The following is a 14,728-nucleotide window of genomic DNA, read 5'->3' on the forward strand; positions in this document are numbered from 1 at the left end:
TGTCTATCCAACTCCCTGACAAAATGTGGAGCAATCTCAAGAAAGAGCAATACTGAAGTATGTCAATGTAGTATCCTTTCAGGCTGTGAGGGCCACATGAAATTAAACAAGGATTAATTTCAGAATTAAAACAAGGAAATCTAATGTCAGAATTAAATAAGTAAATCTCACCTGGCTCCAGAGCCCCAAACTAAGTGTAGAGAAGAATGCCAAGCAGGCATGGGGTTGTGTTTGTTTGATTCATGCTAGACGGATAAAGTAACCAGAGCAGTTAGAGTGTGCCAGGGGCTAGCTAGGACAGAGACACGTATAGAATCCTAAAAGGATCTCAACAAAGAGTAACTAAATGAGACTGAGGTCCTAGGAAGCCTTTGAAGTGAACCTGGTGCTGGTTGTGGTGATGGAGCACAGTGAGGTGGCAAGAAGGCGAGGGAGTGGGATGTCTCTGTAGCACACACGACCTTGTCCTGCAGAGCAGACTCAGTGCTAGCCCACAGCCCTCAGGTCCCCTTCAGTGCCCAGAGTCAGCTGCTGGGCATCTTTGGCAGGAGCGACCCCAGGCTAAGGGAAACTCCCTGGAAAGCCCGAGGAGAATGGAAGAGCCTGAGCTTTTGCACCTCAGGGCCAGCCCATCACCATGGTGAGATATGATCTGCACTTTTTCCAGAGCATCCTGCAGGACCAAGTCCCTGGGACTTTATCCGATAAAGTGCCCTGGTTTGGAATCTTCCTTGCCCAATCTTCCCTACTCCCTGGCCAGTTTTTCCTGGAAATACTTTCCAATAAGTCACTTTCACCTGCATCCTCATCTAAGGTCCACATCTAGAAAATTCGAGCTAAGTTCCGGAAGGGCAATAGACCCAGTCCCACTCATCCTTGCCTCCAGCACCCATATCAGGTGAAAATGTCAATGAAATTGAATATGTACTAAGCAAGACAGAGCATAACTCTCAGCAGAGCAAATCTAGAGGAAGTATTGCCCACCCTTCCCCATCCACCATTTACAGGAAGTGTCTCTGCTGCCCTTTGACCTTCCCCTTGCCCATTCCAGGACAACTGGACTATATCCCTCACTGCAGCGGGCACGGCAACTTCAGCCTCGAGTCCTGCGGCTGCATCTGCAATGAAGGCTGGTTTGGCAAGAACTGCTCAGAACCCTACTGCCCCCTGGGCTGCTCCAGTCGGGGCGTGTGTGTGGACGGCCAGTGCATCTGTGACAGCGAGTACAGCGGGGATGATTGCTCCGAGCTCAGGTGCCCGACAGACTGCAGTTCCCGGGGGCTCTGCGTGGATGGGGAGTGTGTCTGCGAAGAGGCCTACACCGGCGAGGACTGCAGTGAGCTGAGGTGCCCCGGGGACTGCTCAGGGAAGGGGAGATGCGCCAACGGGACCTGCTTATGCCAGGAGGGCTACGTGGGTGAGGACTGCAGCCAACAGCGCTGTCTAAACGCCTGCAGCGGGAGAGGGCACTGCCAGGAAGGGCGGTGTTTCTGCGATGAGGGCTACCAGGGCCCTGACTGCTCGGCAGGTAGGGAGGGGAGCTCCTCGGGACACTTGCAAAGGGGAGGCAGCAAACGAACTGAGGGTGCAACGGAAGGCGAATGTTAGGCAAAATGATTCCCAATTGGTTTTTGCTCGTTTGCTTTCCCAAGAGAGCAGATTTCTTGAGACAGTCACAATCAGCAAAACAGATTTAAGGGGGGAAGGGACAGAAACTGGCAAAAGTCAAGTTCAAGCTCAGAGTTGGACCTTAGTCCTGACACTGGAACAAGGGCAGTGGTAATGGTGGTGGCAGCATTCACTGTCCTCAAGGTGGGGGATGTAGAGATTTAAAACATGGGTCCACCTTAGGCAAGGCCATTGTCCAGCTCACAGGGCTTCTGAGACCTCCCCCTGCTCAAATGCATCCTGCTTGCCTGTGGCCATATTCCAGGGCCAGGGCCTTTTAACAATGCCAGTGCGTGAGATGGAAGTTAGTCTGTGATAACCAGATTTACCAGCACCCTGGCTTTTTTGGAACTTCCAAATTATACGGCATTATTAACTTATAAAATGATCTAATGTCCACATGGAAGAAAAGCATTTACAGACAAGAGATTAAATGTTTGCAGCAAAAAGGTACAAAAGGCACCAAGCAGCAGCTCACATTCTAATAATTAGCACAGAATATTAAAAGGCTGTGACTCACTTTGTTCCAGATGACACACAGCAATTTGGAACCAACCCCATATGAGGTCTACACCATGGAAACTGATTCAAAGGTGATGTCTTAAAATGAAGATCTAAATCCAGCAGTGGGAAAAATACCAAGATCTCATTAAAGATATTCTTTTTGGGAGGGGGGAAAACCTGACATCAAATTATTTTTATCATCTCACTATTATTGCTCATCCTCTTCTGACTAAGCGATAACTGCTGATACATTTGTTTGTGTTCTAATCAATGTGGGTCAAATTGAGTGATCTTTCCATTTACAGTTGAATCCATAACACTGGGCTCACAGTGCCCATTGAATAAGAAAAAAAGAAACATTTTAAATTTTCTGGTGGGTTGTGTCTGGGAATTTTCTCATCAGTCTCTGGTTTCGGGGTAAGGGAGGACTCCTAGGAGGCCAGCCCCACCGACCTTTTGCTCTCCAGCACCACAGCAATTCCCACCCAGATGGCAGAGCAGTCCCACCAGGTCCTGCAGCTGAGACCTCCACTGAAATTCTTTGCGAAGATCGATGACAACAACAAAAAGAAAATCCACAATAATGTACTGCTTGGGGAGAAAAATTTTTTTCCTGTGTCTTCATTTTTTTTTCATATTCAATTGTTTCACTTAGGCCTCCTGATTTTGTTTACTGAATTGAAATATCTTTCCAGAAACATAGTCATTCTACCAATTGCTCTGTAGGAAAACCCAAGCTGAAGTTAAGCCTCGCTATTTCTGAATCCAAGTTACTAGGCAGTCATTGGGAGGCGAGGCTGAAACATGGTTTTTGTTCCCACCCTCAGGACGAGGCTCCATGCAGCCCCTTGGAGGGGGCTCAAGGTCAGCTTGGGGCAGTGCTATGTGTGGAGTTTCCTTAGCCCACTTGTTTCTTAATAGAATTGTCTTGGCTAGGCTGGACATGGCTGTTATGTTCTTGACTTTGATTTTCTGGAGGGATGGTTCCATTTGCAAGCAGACTTAATCTATTCCAGGGTTCAAAGTGAACGGGAAATAACCCCCCCCCACCCCCGTCACTCAGAGAAGACTCAGCAGCTGCTAGTGTACTGCAATTGGATTGAGTCCAAAACCTGAGCACATCATACCTCTAACACATTACCCCTGTGCTGTTGGAGGGAGGCTTCTGGAGGCCCAGATAAATTACTTTACAGGTTCCCAAAGCAGGTGAGGAAGGGTAGTTGCATAATCTCCATCTGTTTCTATAGCAACCCAAGAGCCACCACTCAAGTAGGAGGTGCTGCTGCTAAGGCCAGCCTTTTAAACCAAGTGCCACAGGTCTCTTCCAGAGAAGTATCTAGGTCATTGCCTAAAGTGCTACTTTGCTTGCTCTTTGTAAAAAGACTATAAGAGAGGGGCCTATTCATCCACTGTTTGACATTTCTGGCCAGGTGTACATACTGCAGAGCTACTGCTCGCCTGGACAACAGGAGTGAGAGGGAAGAGTCAGGAAGGTGAAAACATGGAGAGCCACGAGCTATACTTGTTCATAGTCCATTATTTTCTCTTTGTCAAGGGCATGGAAAATAGCTGCCCAATGTGTAGATTTCATTCTATACACCTGGGCCTCCAGAGCTTGGATGTGATTGAGCAATGCTGACAAGACCACTGTATTTAACTCCTAGACTTGATCTTTGCTCATGGCATGCCTGGAAACAAAATCTCAAATTTTCTGCCTCCATTCTCTACCCTAAACAATAACAGAACAAAAAGTTCATGAATTTGAGCACTAAAAACAGACCTTAGAAGGTAGCTACTCTGGCTTCTTATTTTACAAATTTAAAAAGCAACAGTAGCGTGACAGAGAGGTTTTTCCAGAGCCAGGCAGCTAATTAACAACAGAGCAAGAGTGAGAACCCTGGTCTTCAACTAACTTCTAGCACTCTTTAATTCTCTCCAGGATGCTAAGTAGAGTGGAACTCAAAAATAAAAAAATGTTAAAAATCTGCATAACAAAAGAAATAATATTTTGAGTTGAAAACTGAGCCCTGCCAAATGATGGGAAAAAAAAAATATATATATATATATATATTAGTTGTTGGAGGTGAGGTAGTGAAGCACATTAAACTCTTTATCCAGTTTTTTCCCTAGTAAATGCAAATTATGCAGGAGCTGACCAGTGAACTGGCCCAAATTCCCAATGAGTCAGCAGCAAAAGAACCCCCAGAGAAGGGGCTTGAAATGATCCAGTAAGTCACCGCCTGGACTTCGGTCAGACTTGTGGCGATTCATCAACAAAGCCTGCAGCCAGTCCATCTCTGGCGCCTGAAATCACTCACTCCTTGGAGCAAGACACTTCATGAGAAGAATTCAAACTGTTCTCACCACATATGTACAAAATTGACGCAAGTTCTAAAAAGTAAACAGCACGGCATCATTGCATGTGGTCAATCTTAATTCTCCAGTCATGGATTATTTCTTTTTTAACTATGTGCTCTTCCCTAAGTTTCAAATTTGGAACCCCAAAGAAAGACTCAGAATACCTTGCACTTACCCAAAACGCATTAATTCAAGGGATATGGCTCTTTAATAGTTGCTTTATTATAGTTCAATATCATTTAATTCCATAACAATTACTGACACCAATGGACACAGCTACTACTAAGTTACAGGGCAAGTCGTGCTGGTCTCTCCCACTGGTCACCACTCCCAAGAGGAATTCCACCACCAAGGATACCATTGTTAAATTCTCAGTCAGAAGTGAAGGCAGTGTTTGCCATCAGTCTCATGTTCTGCTTGGATCATCCTCCATTTTTATTATCCACTTTATTTTCTGGAAGAAGGAACTGAAGAAAGGGATATATTAACTTGTCTCAAATGTCCTAAGAGTTGTTGGTGGCTTGAAAAATGGAACAGCTGTGTCCCTTACTAAGACAGGAGAAATCCCACATAAGAATCTTAGAATCTAATGGGCAGGTGCTAGAGTCTTTTTCAAAGTAAATTTCTTTCTAGGATCAGCACCAGTCTGGAATTCACATCCTAAAGATAGTCTGGATTATTCTCTAATGTGGTTTACTTTGGTGGGGGCGGAGGGAGGGAAGGGTGAGTGGGAGGAGTTGCACATAGGTAAAAGAGGGTATCAAGTGCTATGCATAACCTGTCCTACAAATTACAGGGGTGAGGACATTAAGTGTAGAAGATTTGGGTTTGAAAATCAGATCTGTTATGGCCCATCTCCCTGACTTTTGACCAGTTTCTTGACCTAGAATCCAGTTTCTCCATTTACAAAGTTGGGGTTACTATGTCTATCTGAGCTACTGATAAAGCTGCTGTTAAAAGATTTTTAAAATTCTCATTAGATGGTGTATCTGAAGATGTCGGATAGACTAAGAAGTGCTATGTAAATATAATGTGTTGTTCTATATTGGTTAGGAGGTTCTAAAGTTACCTTGCCTAGGCTCAACTTCTAGCTTCTATGTTTACAAACTGTGTAATTCTGTTTCCTTAAGTATAAAATGTAGATAATAATAATATCCACCCCATAGTGTCAATGAGAGGATGAAATGAGATAACCCATGTAGGAGTGTTTAGTATTGGGCTTGATGCACAATAAATGTCAATACGTGCAAAATACTGACCAGTTCTATATAACAATTCCTCTTCCCTTGGTCCAGGAGTCATTCTGAGGCATTATACAGTGCAGGAATTCCCAAAGATCTTAGTGCTGTTGAAAGCTTTAATAATTCAAGAATTAGAAATGATATGAATTATCACTTGAATGTTTAATTATGTAAGTTTCATTTACACTAATTTAGTTTTGTGAATTTTAAGAAATTTTTCATTTTTCATTTTTGGCTATCATTTGTCATTTTCAATAAGAGGAAGCTTGCTATCTAGATTATTTTATGCAATGAGTAGCAATCAAAGAAAATATCCAACATTTCAAATGCATGTTTCAAATCTCCATCCCACGAGCCTGGGGTCAGTTAAAGGGCTCCCCATTTCCACTGCTGTCAAGGTGAACAACAGGGACCACTTAAGGGTCCTATAAAAAGCAGCTAGCTCAGTCCTAAGCTGTTGTAAAAGTAAAAGAGTGAGAGAACTTAAAGGAGAAATGTAAAAACAATGATAACTCTTTAACTAAATAAAATCTCTACCACATATAAACTTGTAAGTTAATTATGGTCATTTAAATAGTGGCCTGATATTTGATCTAATCTATGGGCAGATCCAATTACAGGCACACTAGAGTTAGCCTCTTGATTGTTCTTAAAGGTTCAATTATTTAATATCCTCATGACTGCTGACTCTTCACTTCCCAAGGGAGACATATATGAAGGACTATTTCAATGAGGTTTACTCTTTGGTGATTCTTTGTGAAGTAGAACAAGAAATAAAAACAAAACCCTCAAAAGTACACCATTATCATCATCCCCACGATCAAGACAAACAGAAATTAGCTTAACATAAGTTCTATTTCTTTCAAAATGTAGTCTTATTTTAAAGGGGAAGATACTGTAATAAAGGGTTACTGGATGTCTTCATCAATCCATGGTATCAAGAACTTACTGTTTTGGCTGATATTTTGCAAGATAACTAAGAATAGCTATTATTTCCACTTACTAAATCGTATGTTGGCTCCTGGGATAACATGGTGACAATAATTTACTAAACTATGTAGATTTTTGGCCAGCATTACGCTGTTAAATATCTAACAAATGGTTCTTCATGGGGAAAAAATTAAAAGCTCTGATTTTTAGAATTTGCCAATTTCCATGGTGTAAATTCTCCCTTTGTGACCCATTTCAAACTACCAACATGATGTACTAAAGATGGAGCTGGAAATAGATGTGCAATAGAAGACAATTATGTAGCACTCCTACCAGAGACACAACATGTAAATTATCTTAGAGGCATGGATAATAGTAAAATGTAGGGAAATAATTTGAAAATGATGACTATTGGGTTTTTATTACTTCTTTAAAAATACATAATGTACTTAACTGTAAGTTTTATAGATTTTTATCTTTAATAATGGTCATATTTAACAACTCTCTTACAAATTCCCGAAAAGTTGACAATTTTCAGAAATCTGACTATCAACATCTACAAGCCAGTAGAAGCTGGCATCACCCACCATTAACTCATGGCCCTAGGGAGAGGGGAGTACTGGGCACAGGAAAAACAAGGGCAGTGGTAGATCATGCACAGCCATCAAGACAACCAGAACAGAGACAGGGAATGTGGGTGAGATGTAAGTGAGAAAGTTGAGTCGAGGATGGGGAAGGCAATCCTCTGAGCTCACGCTGTCTGTGTATTGCCTCCTGGTAGTTGCCCCTCCAGAGGACTTGCGAGTGGCTGGTATCAGCGACAGGTCCATTGAGCTGGAATGGGACGGGCCGATGGCAGTGACGGAATATGTGATCTCTTACCAGCCAACGGCCCTGGGGGGCCTCCAGCTCCAGCAGCGGGTGCCTGGAGATTGGACTGGTGTCACCATCACGGAGCTGGAGCCAGGTCTCACCTACAACATCAGCGTCTATGCTGTCATTAGCAACATCCTCAGCCTTCCCATCACTGCCAAGGTGGCCACTCGTACGTACCCATTTACCCATCCTGCTTCATTTTTCTTTTCTCCTACATGAGCTCATGGGCATTCATGATAGTCGTGTCTTTTCTTAATTCTTCGGGGATGCCTGCAGTAATCATTGATTTTGAGGGGACTGGTTTCTGAGGTGACCCACTTGGGAAAGGGTACATCATTAAAAAGGCACTTTTGATTAAAATTTTCCAAATTCAGACAGTTCCCATAAATTATAGAGCCGAAAGGACAAAAAGTACTTTAATTATTGAGTTCTGACTTGTTATAAGTTGGAGTCTGATTAGAAGTCAAGGGAAGTATAAAACTTCAACAGCCTTTGAATCTAGTTAGAGTTTAAAACCAGGATACATGAAACAGGACGTAGAATAAGCAAGTGTTAAGTGATATATATGTTGCAGATGGTACAAGGATAGCAGAGTGAGGGGGGCTCTTATTCAAAACCGCAACCGACAACACCCACTTTTTTCCACTTCTCATAAAGAGATGGCATAATTCCTTCATGGTGTTTTGTTTAGCAAAACACCTTGAAGGTCCATTTTGATTACAAAAGTTGAGGCTCTAGGAGGAATTCAGAAAGATTCACTGGGAAGCAAGTGAGAGAGAGAGAGAGAGAGATTGAGACAGAGAGAAATTGAGACAGAGATAGAGACAGAGAGCAAGCTAAAGTACTCTCCACGAAAAGGTTTTTTTTTTTTTTCTATTAGTAACAGGAGAACACTCTTATAAGTGTGCACCTGTATTTTAAATGTTTATTTAAGCATAGAAAAAATGTTAAAGATTGCGTACAAATTATTAACATTGACTATGCCAGAGAGTGGAATAAGGAGATAGGAAGGCGTGATTTTTTTTCTCTTTATACACTTCTGAAATCTTAAAGCATCTTTGCCAGCGCCACTTCAACAAGCTTCAGACACCAGCTGGGTGACCTACAATTCAATTTAATTGTGATTCTATCAACTTGGAGTTAGTCAGATCCACAGGTTAAGGACTCAGTCTCCCAGGACCGCTCCCACTGCAGATGTCAGTCACAAGTCCCAGATGGTCACAGGCTCTTCTGACTGACAGCCTGTAAATTCAAGGGACTCCAACAACTCCCTCCTCAGGTCTGATCACTCCTTTGAACTATACATAGAACTTAGAAAATCGCTTTACTTACCATTACCAGTTTATGATAAAGGATATAGGTCAGGAACAGTCAAACGGAAGAGAAGTATAGGGTAAAATATGGGGGCGGGGTTCCAGTAGGACTCATGCTTTCTCCCAGAACCTCCATGTGTTCGTCTGGAAGTTTTCCAAACTCCATATTCAGAGTTTAGGGTGGAGGCTTCATTTGTAGGCACAATTGACTAAATCCCTGGCCTCCCTGGATTCACTCAATCCCCAGCCCCTTTCCCCTCTCTGGCGGTTGGGGGTGGGTCTGAAAATTCCAGCCCTCCAGTCACGCCTTGGTCTTTCTAGACACCAGCTATCTAGGCCACCCCAGCCGTCAGTTATCTCAGAATCATATAAAAGATACTCTGTCATTCTGGAGAATACAAGATTTTAGGTGCTCTGTGCCAGGAGCCAGTGATGAAGTGCAAGATTTTCTTTTTTTTTTATAACCATAGATATTTTAGCAGTGAAAGGAAACCGGAACAAGATGCGACCATGAAACATAAGTCCCTAGGTCGGTAATTGGGACTCATCACCAAGTATGGAATAAGAGATTCGAGCCCATTTTCTGTCGGTCTAAATAACTAGTATTTGGGTAACAAATGCCATGAAAGTTTAGAAAAGGGGGAGATCAACCTGGGAAGAGTTGGCCTTGAAAAGTTCACGGGGACCGTTGGACTTGAACCGAATTTTGAAAGATCCAAGAATAGATACAGGTAGAGAGAAAAACATTATAGAAATCATGTTGTCCCCTTGTTTTTCAGGTGACAAAACTCCTGTTATGATACTGGATTCCTCAATATTATAATTATTTTATAATTATAATTATAGATATAATTATATAATGCATATAATTAATTTATGTTGACTCTCTTAATGTGCCTATAATTATCTCTGTTTGTATTTGACCTTTTTTTTTTAATTCCTCTGGTGCCTGAGAACCAGTTTTAAATATTTGCAATTGTGTAGCGAGGCAGGTCACCATCTGCTGCTTTCCCGCCGTGCTCCGGAATGAGTCACCAGGGCAGTGCCTGGCCTGGCTCCCAAGCGTCTCCTCTCTGATCCGCGTGCACAGGCAGGCATGAGGTGCCCATCTCCTGGGGTGTGACTTATGCCAATTCAGGGCATCCCCTCAGGCAAGCTCCCAGGTGACAAGGACAAAATCATGTATACTCACCTGACATGCCTTCGGCCCTGCCTTTCAACCAAGAAGCATGAGGAAACTTCCAAATGGGAAGGGTGAGAATCTGTCAGCTTCCAATGGGAACGTCCCAGGAGAGGCAAAGCTAAAATGGGAGCAGGCTCCCTGGAGAACTGAGAAAAGCCGTACTGTCATTTTTTAGGGCTGGTAATTGGAACTCCATTTGAACAAGCATTCTTCCACCTCACTAAACCTGTGCATGCTTGTGTGTGTGTGTGTGTGTGTGTGTGTGTGTGTGTGTGCGTGTGTGTGTGCACGCACACACACATACTCATGTGTGTACATGAGGGATAGAAAAAAGCGAAGATAAAGAGAGAAAGAAAAACAAGATAAGGGAGACAAAGGTGAGTCAGGGAGAAAAGAGAGAAGTAATGAAGGGGTAACTGAAGAAGAGGAGCGAGGAAAATGAAAGTGAAATCCCAGTATCTGCTTCTGTTCTCTGTGTATGCTTTGGCTTGGCTTGTGCACGTGAAATGGAAAATTCATCTTGGACTTAGTGTGTTGAGCCAAACAATATACACTGAAAATGAATCAGATGGTCAAGAAAAGCATTCTTGTTTATATTCTTAAGTTGGTTTGTGCCCCATCTTTGGCCAGCTCTCCCCAGGCCTCCCTTTGCCCAGGCGTGAAATGGGAATACTGATGGTAACCATTATATTGCCTCCTGGGAACCCTTCAACCTTCTAGAATCAGTGCCCATGCTCTCTGGCAAAGGTGTTATAGTAAATGCCAACATTTGCCACACTGGAAAGGAGAGGAAAGTGTGACTTTCAGATTTTAACATTAACCTACAAGGTCATAGAAAGTATAAAATGTATCTAGTTGATGTCAAGTCCATTCTTGTATTCACTGATATTGAGCACCAGGGTAAAAGGTGTGGGACCGGCTGTGCTTGTAATGGAGTCAGGAATGCCCACCACACCTGCAGCACAGAGGGCGTGCAACCAGACAAAGTTAGATGATGCTCTCTGTCCCTGCCAGGCATAGCCGTGACGCGTCCCCCACTTGCTGTGTTCCAGATCTCTCCACTCCTCAAGGGCTACGATTCAAGACGATCACAGAAACCACCGTGGAGGTGCAGTGGGAACCCTTCTCCTTCTCCTTCGATGGCTGGGAGATCAGCTTCATTCCAAAGGTAATGGACCTGTCGGGCTGCTGAATGGCCTTACATGGAATATCCATACCCTCAATCAGAAGCAGCAAAGATTTGACCCAGTGTCTCCCTCCACGCCATACAGGACACAGAGGGGCCTTGTGTGGATGTCTGGGCTGTAGGGCGTTTCCTTTACAAAAGTGGAGTAAGGACTGATGAACAAGCAACCCGAGGCTAGCACCCTGACTTTAGGTGACAAGAGGATGCAGGAAGCAGCTTTCAGGCCCAGCTGTCTGCTCAGAAAGCTTTAAGGCTTAGCAAACTATGATTTTAGTGAGTCTGAAACCAGACTTTCAAAAAGGTGGGGCTTCTCTTTAAGATATAAGAAAAGCCAAGCTGGATCCACTACAGTCAGCCAGAGCTTTATTCTGTGCAGACAGATGCTCTAAAGTTGACTTGTGTGGCTTCTATCTCTGAAGGTTAGAGATGTAACCCAAAAAAAAAACCCTTTTTATAACCAATCAATTGAGAAAATTTTTCTTTAAACAATTATGTTATTAGTCATTGAATTTAAAAGTCATAAGATTCGTTTCTATTCTTTAAAACAGAATTTTCTATTTATCCTAAAACTAACTTTTCCATGTTGCCAGAGGTGTCTACCTATTTCTGATTTTCCAGAATTTGTTCACCCTAGGATATTGTCCCAACTATACCACTCACGCTCATCATACTCCTCACCCCTGTCTTCATCTTTCAACATCAAAAGCACTTTTTCCATCATTCAGTCATTTTTCAGACTTAATGACAGATGGCACATTTTTGGTAATAAGACTGATTTTCCCATTCTGCTACTTCAAAATTCTTAGAGGCATGAACCTTCAAGTTCAGAGTACGACACCTTCATTTTATATCTATCTAGTTTGTTTAGATTACAGAGACTAAGACTCAGCAAACTAAAATGACAGCAGACAGTGAGTTGATGGCAGGCTTAAAGCAAGATGCTCAGTGTCCACTTCCTATTGCAGGGTTCTGTCCACTTACCCATGATGCTTCCTCTCTTATGGGAAAATAGTTATACCATGGAAAGCTAAATAAATCTGAAGATATTCTATATAAATATTTCATTATATGTCTTCTCTGCATTGAAATGGCCAGTAAGTGTGGCAAGCAACTGAGTTTACAATGGGGTAGAGCAATTCAAGGCACCAGCACTTAAGCAGAAAAAAAAAATCATGTCAGCTTTGCCTGTTTTGCAGCCTCTCTGTAAAACTCTAAAGAGGAGAGAAGGGCTGGTCAAGCATATGGCCACATAGAGTAACTGTGATCTCTAGGATGAGGTCACTGGGAGCCTCTGTCACACTGAATTATAAGAGCATGGTTATGAATTACATACAGGTGCTCTGGGTGACACGAACAAAGATCAGAGAATAGAAAAGAAGGGCAGCTCCATTAAAGAACCCTCTTGCCTCCTCCAATTCAGGGACCACAGAGAAAATGTATTAATAGACAGGGAATAAATCCTGGAATGTCATCAGATTGGTCTTTCTCGATTCCTCTTCCACTGATTTGTCTCTTTTCTTTCTCTTTTACATAATTCTTTGTTTCATGTTTCTTTTTTTCTTTTCTTTGCATATCATAGTTGGCTGTATGTAGACTCCTTACTCCCCTGGGTGAAGGGGAAACAAGACATTGATAGATTTGCACCCATTGTAATACCATGAGAAACTCTAGATATAGAAAAACAATAGCTTGGGCCCATTACAAACCTGGAATGTCTTAGATTGAAATATGTGTGATACAGGGCCTCCCCAGTGGTGCAGCGGTTGAGCGCAGTGCTGTGAAGTTGTCTGCAGCCTCTACAGCACCGGTTCGATTCCCTGCTGGCCAGGGAGAAACCCATATGGCGCAGCAGACCTCTCCTGCCTCACCCGTGCTCCCCTTAGCAGTGTATTTCGGTCAATCTGCCTGTTCTGTTCCCCGCTCTGTCTCTGGTGAATTCTCTCACCCTCCCGCACTTCTGACCTGTACCCCAGTTCTTGTATAAATAAATAAATCTTAAAAAAAAGAAATATGTGTGATACATAAAGATGTTCACACACATACACACATAACTCTGTTTTTCTAAATAAGCAAGAGCATGTTCATGATGATAAATGTCCAAAAACTCTGATGGATGTTAATCATAAACCATCAAACACTTAATCTTTGACAAGAGCCAATCTGCATCACCTCATGATTAATTTTTATTGGAAAACTTAGTAAACACAGGAGAGGCCAAGGAAATGTTCTTGAAAATCAGTTCTCCATTTGCCGAGTCCCCAGAGAGTGGTGGGGTTCTCACTGCATTTGCTGGGAGTCATTCGTGGACCCAGACACTCAACTGTCAGTGTGGAGGGAAGAGATGCTGCCCCACCAGATTTCTCCCCCAGTGATTTCTCTTTTGCTGTCTCTGCTTCTCCCTTCCTCCCGCCCTCCAGAACAATGAAGGAGGAGTAATTGCTCAGCTCCCCAGTGATGTTACATCCTTCAACCAGACAGGACTGAAGCCTGGAGAGGAATACATTGTCAATGTGGTCGCTCTGAAAGAGCAAGCCCGGAGCCCCCCAACCTCAGCCAGCGTGTCCACTGGTGAGTGCACCCAACTCTTCTCCCCTGCAGTTACACACTGGGCCCCTGCAGTTCACCTAAGAAGTAAAAAACACAGAAGAGCTAGAATTTTCTCAGACTGAAGAACAATTCTGATCCCTTGAGATGGAGTACCTCTATCAGATGCCTAGCTGAGCAACTTTCTTATTGCTTATCCTGTAAGCACAGAAATCTGGGTGGGTAGTCTACGGGGGAAACTCTTTGCTAAGATTCCCAGTGTATTCCTTCTGCTTTTACTCCTTAAGAGAGCTCACTTAGCATCACCTAGTATCTTGAGCTTTGGAGCCTGCAAGCTGTCTCATGCTTACCTATTGGAGATTTGGAGACAGTCATCTAACCCTTTCCAAACCTCAATCCATTTTGCAACTGTTGCCAAATGTGGGTCTGTTACCAGGTGGCAAAGAGGAGCATACATACATACATACACACACAAATAAACAAACAAAAATAAATGAATAAATGAATACACAAACAAACCATGCCACCTGCTTTTGAGAAATAAAGAGTTTAGTGCGAGGTCACCTGGCAGGAGACTGGAGGTGAGGCTCTGAAATCTGTCTCCTGAGTACTGCACTTTGGGCAGTATTTATGGGGCTGAAGAACAAATATAGAAAATGCATCTGATTGGTTGATTTCTGCTAAATCATGGTGTAAATCAAATTTGGGCCCGCAACAGCAACAGAGTGACTCTCACTGCTGAATAGTGTCCATCCATCCATGAGTGAGGCAAGTAAGGCTATTTTCAGTACAAGGAAAGACAGAGAACACTCACCTGGGCCTATGCTCTGAAACACAACTTTTCAGCTTATGGAAAATCAGGGTTTTTTTCCCTTCTTGTTTAAAATGAGTAGAATAGGGATTTTTTTTTGTCTCATTGTGGCAA

General features: G+C 42.9%; 1 protein-coding gene across 1 annotated transcript in view; it reads left to right on the plus strand.

Annotated features, from left to right (window-relative positions):
• TNR (tenascin R) overlaps nt 1-14,728 on the plus strand; it is a 189,335-nt gene that overhangs the window by 112,522 nt on the left and 62,085 nt on the right. Inside the window, exons 3-6 of the mRNA XM_037506424.2 lie at nt 1,052-1,528; nt 7,483-7,746; nt 11,126-11,241; nt 13,677-13,827. Of these exons, the coding sequence (XP_037362321.1) occupies nt 1,052-1,528; nt 7,483-7,746; nt 11,126-11,241; nt 13,677-13,827 (1,008 nt within the window). The remainder of the gene's footprint in view (nt 1-1,051; nt 1,529-7,482; nt 7,747-11,125; nt 11,242-13,676; nt 13,828-14,728) is intronic.

This window comes from Talpa occidentalis, unplaced genomic scaffold (assembly GCF_014898055.3).
Source record: "Talpa occidentalis isolate TD23 unplaced genomic scaffold, MPIMG_talOcc4v2.1 talOcc4.12, whole genome shotgun sequence".
Taxonomy (NCBI): Eukaryota; Metazoa; Chordata; class Mammalia; order Eulipotyphla; family Talpidae; genus Talpa; species Talpa occidentalis.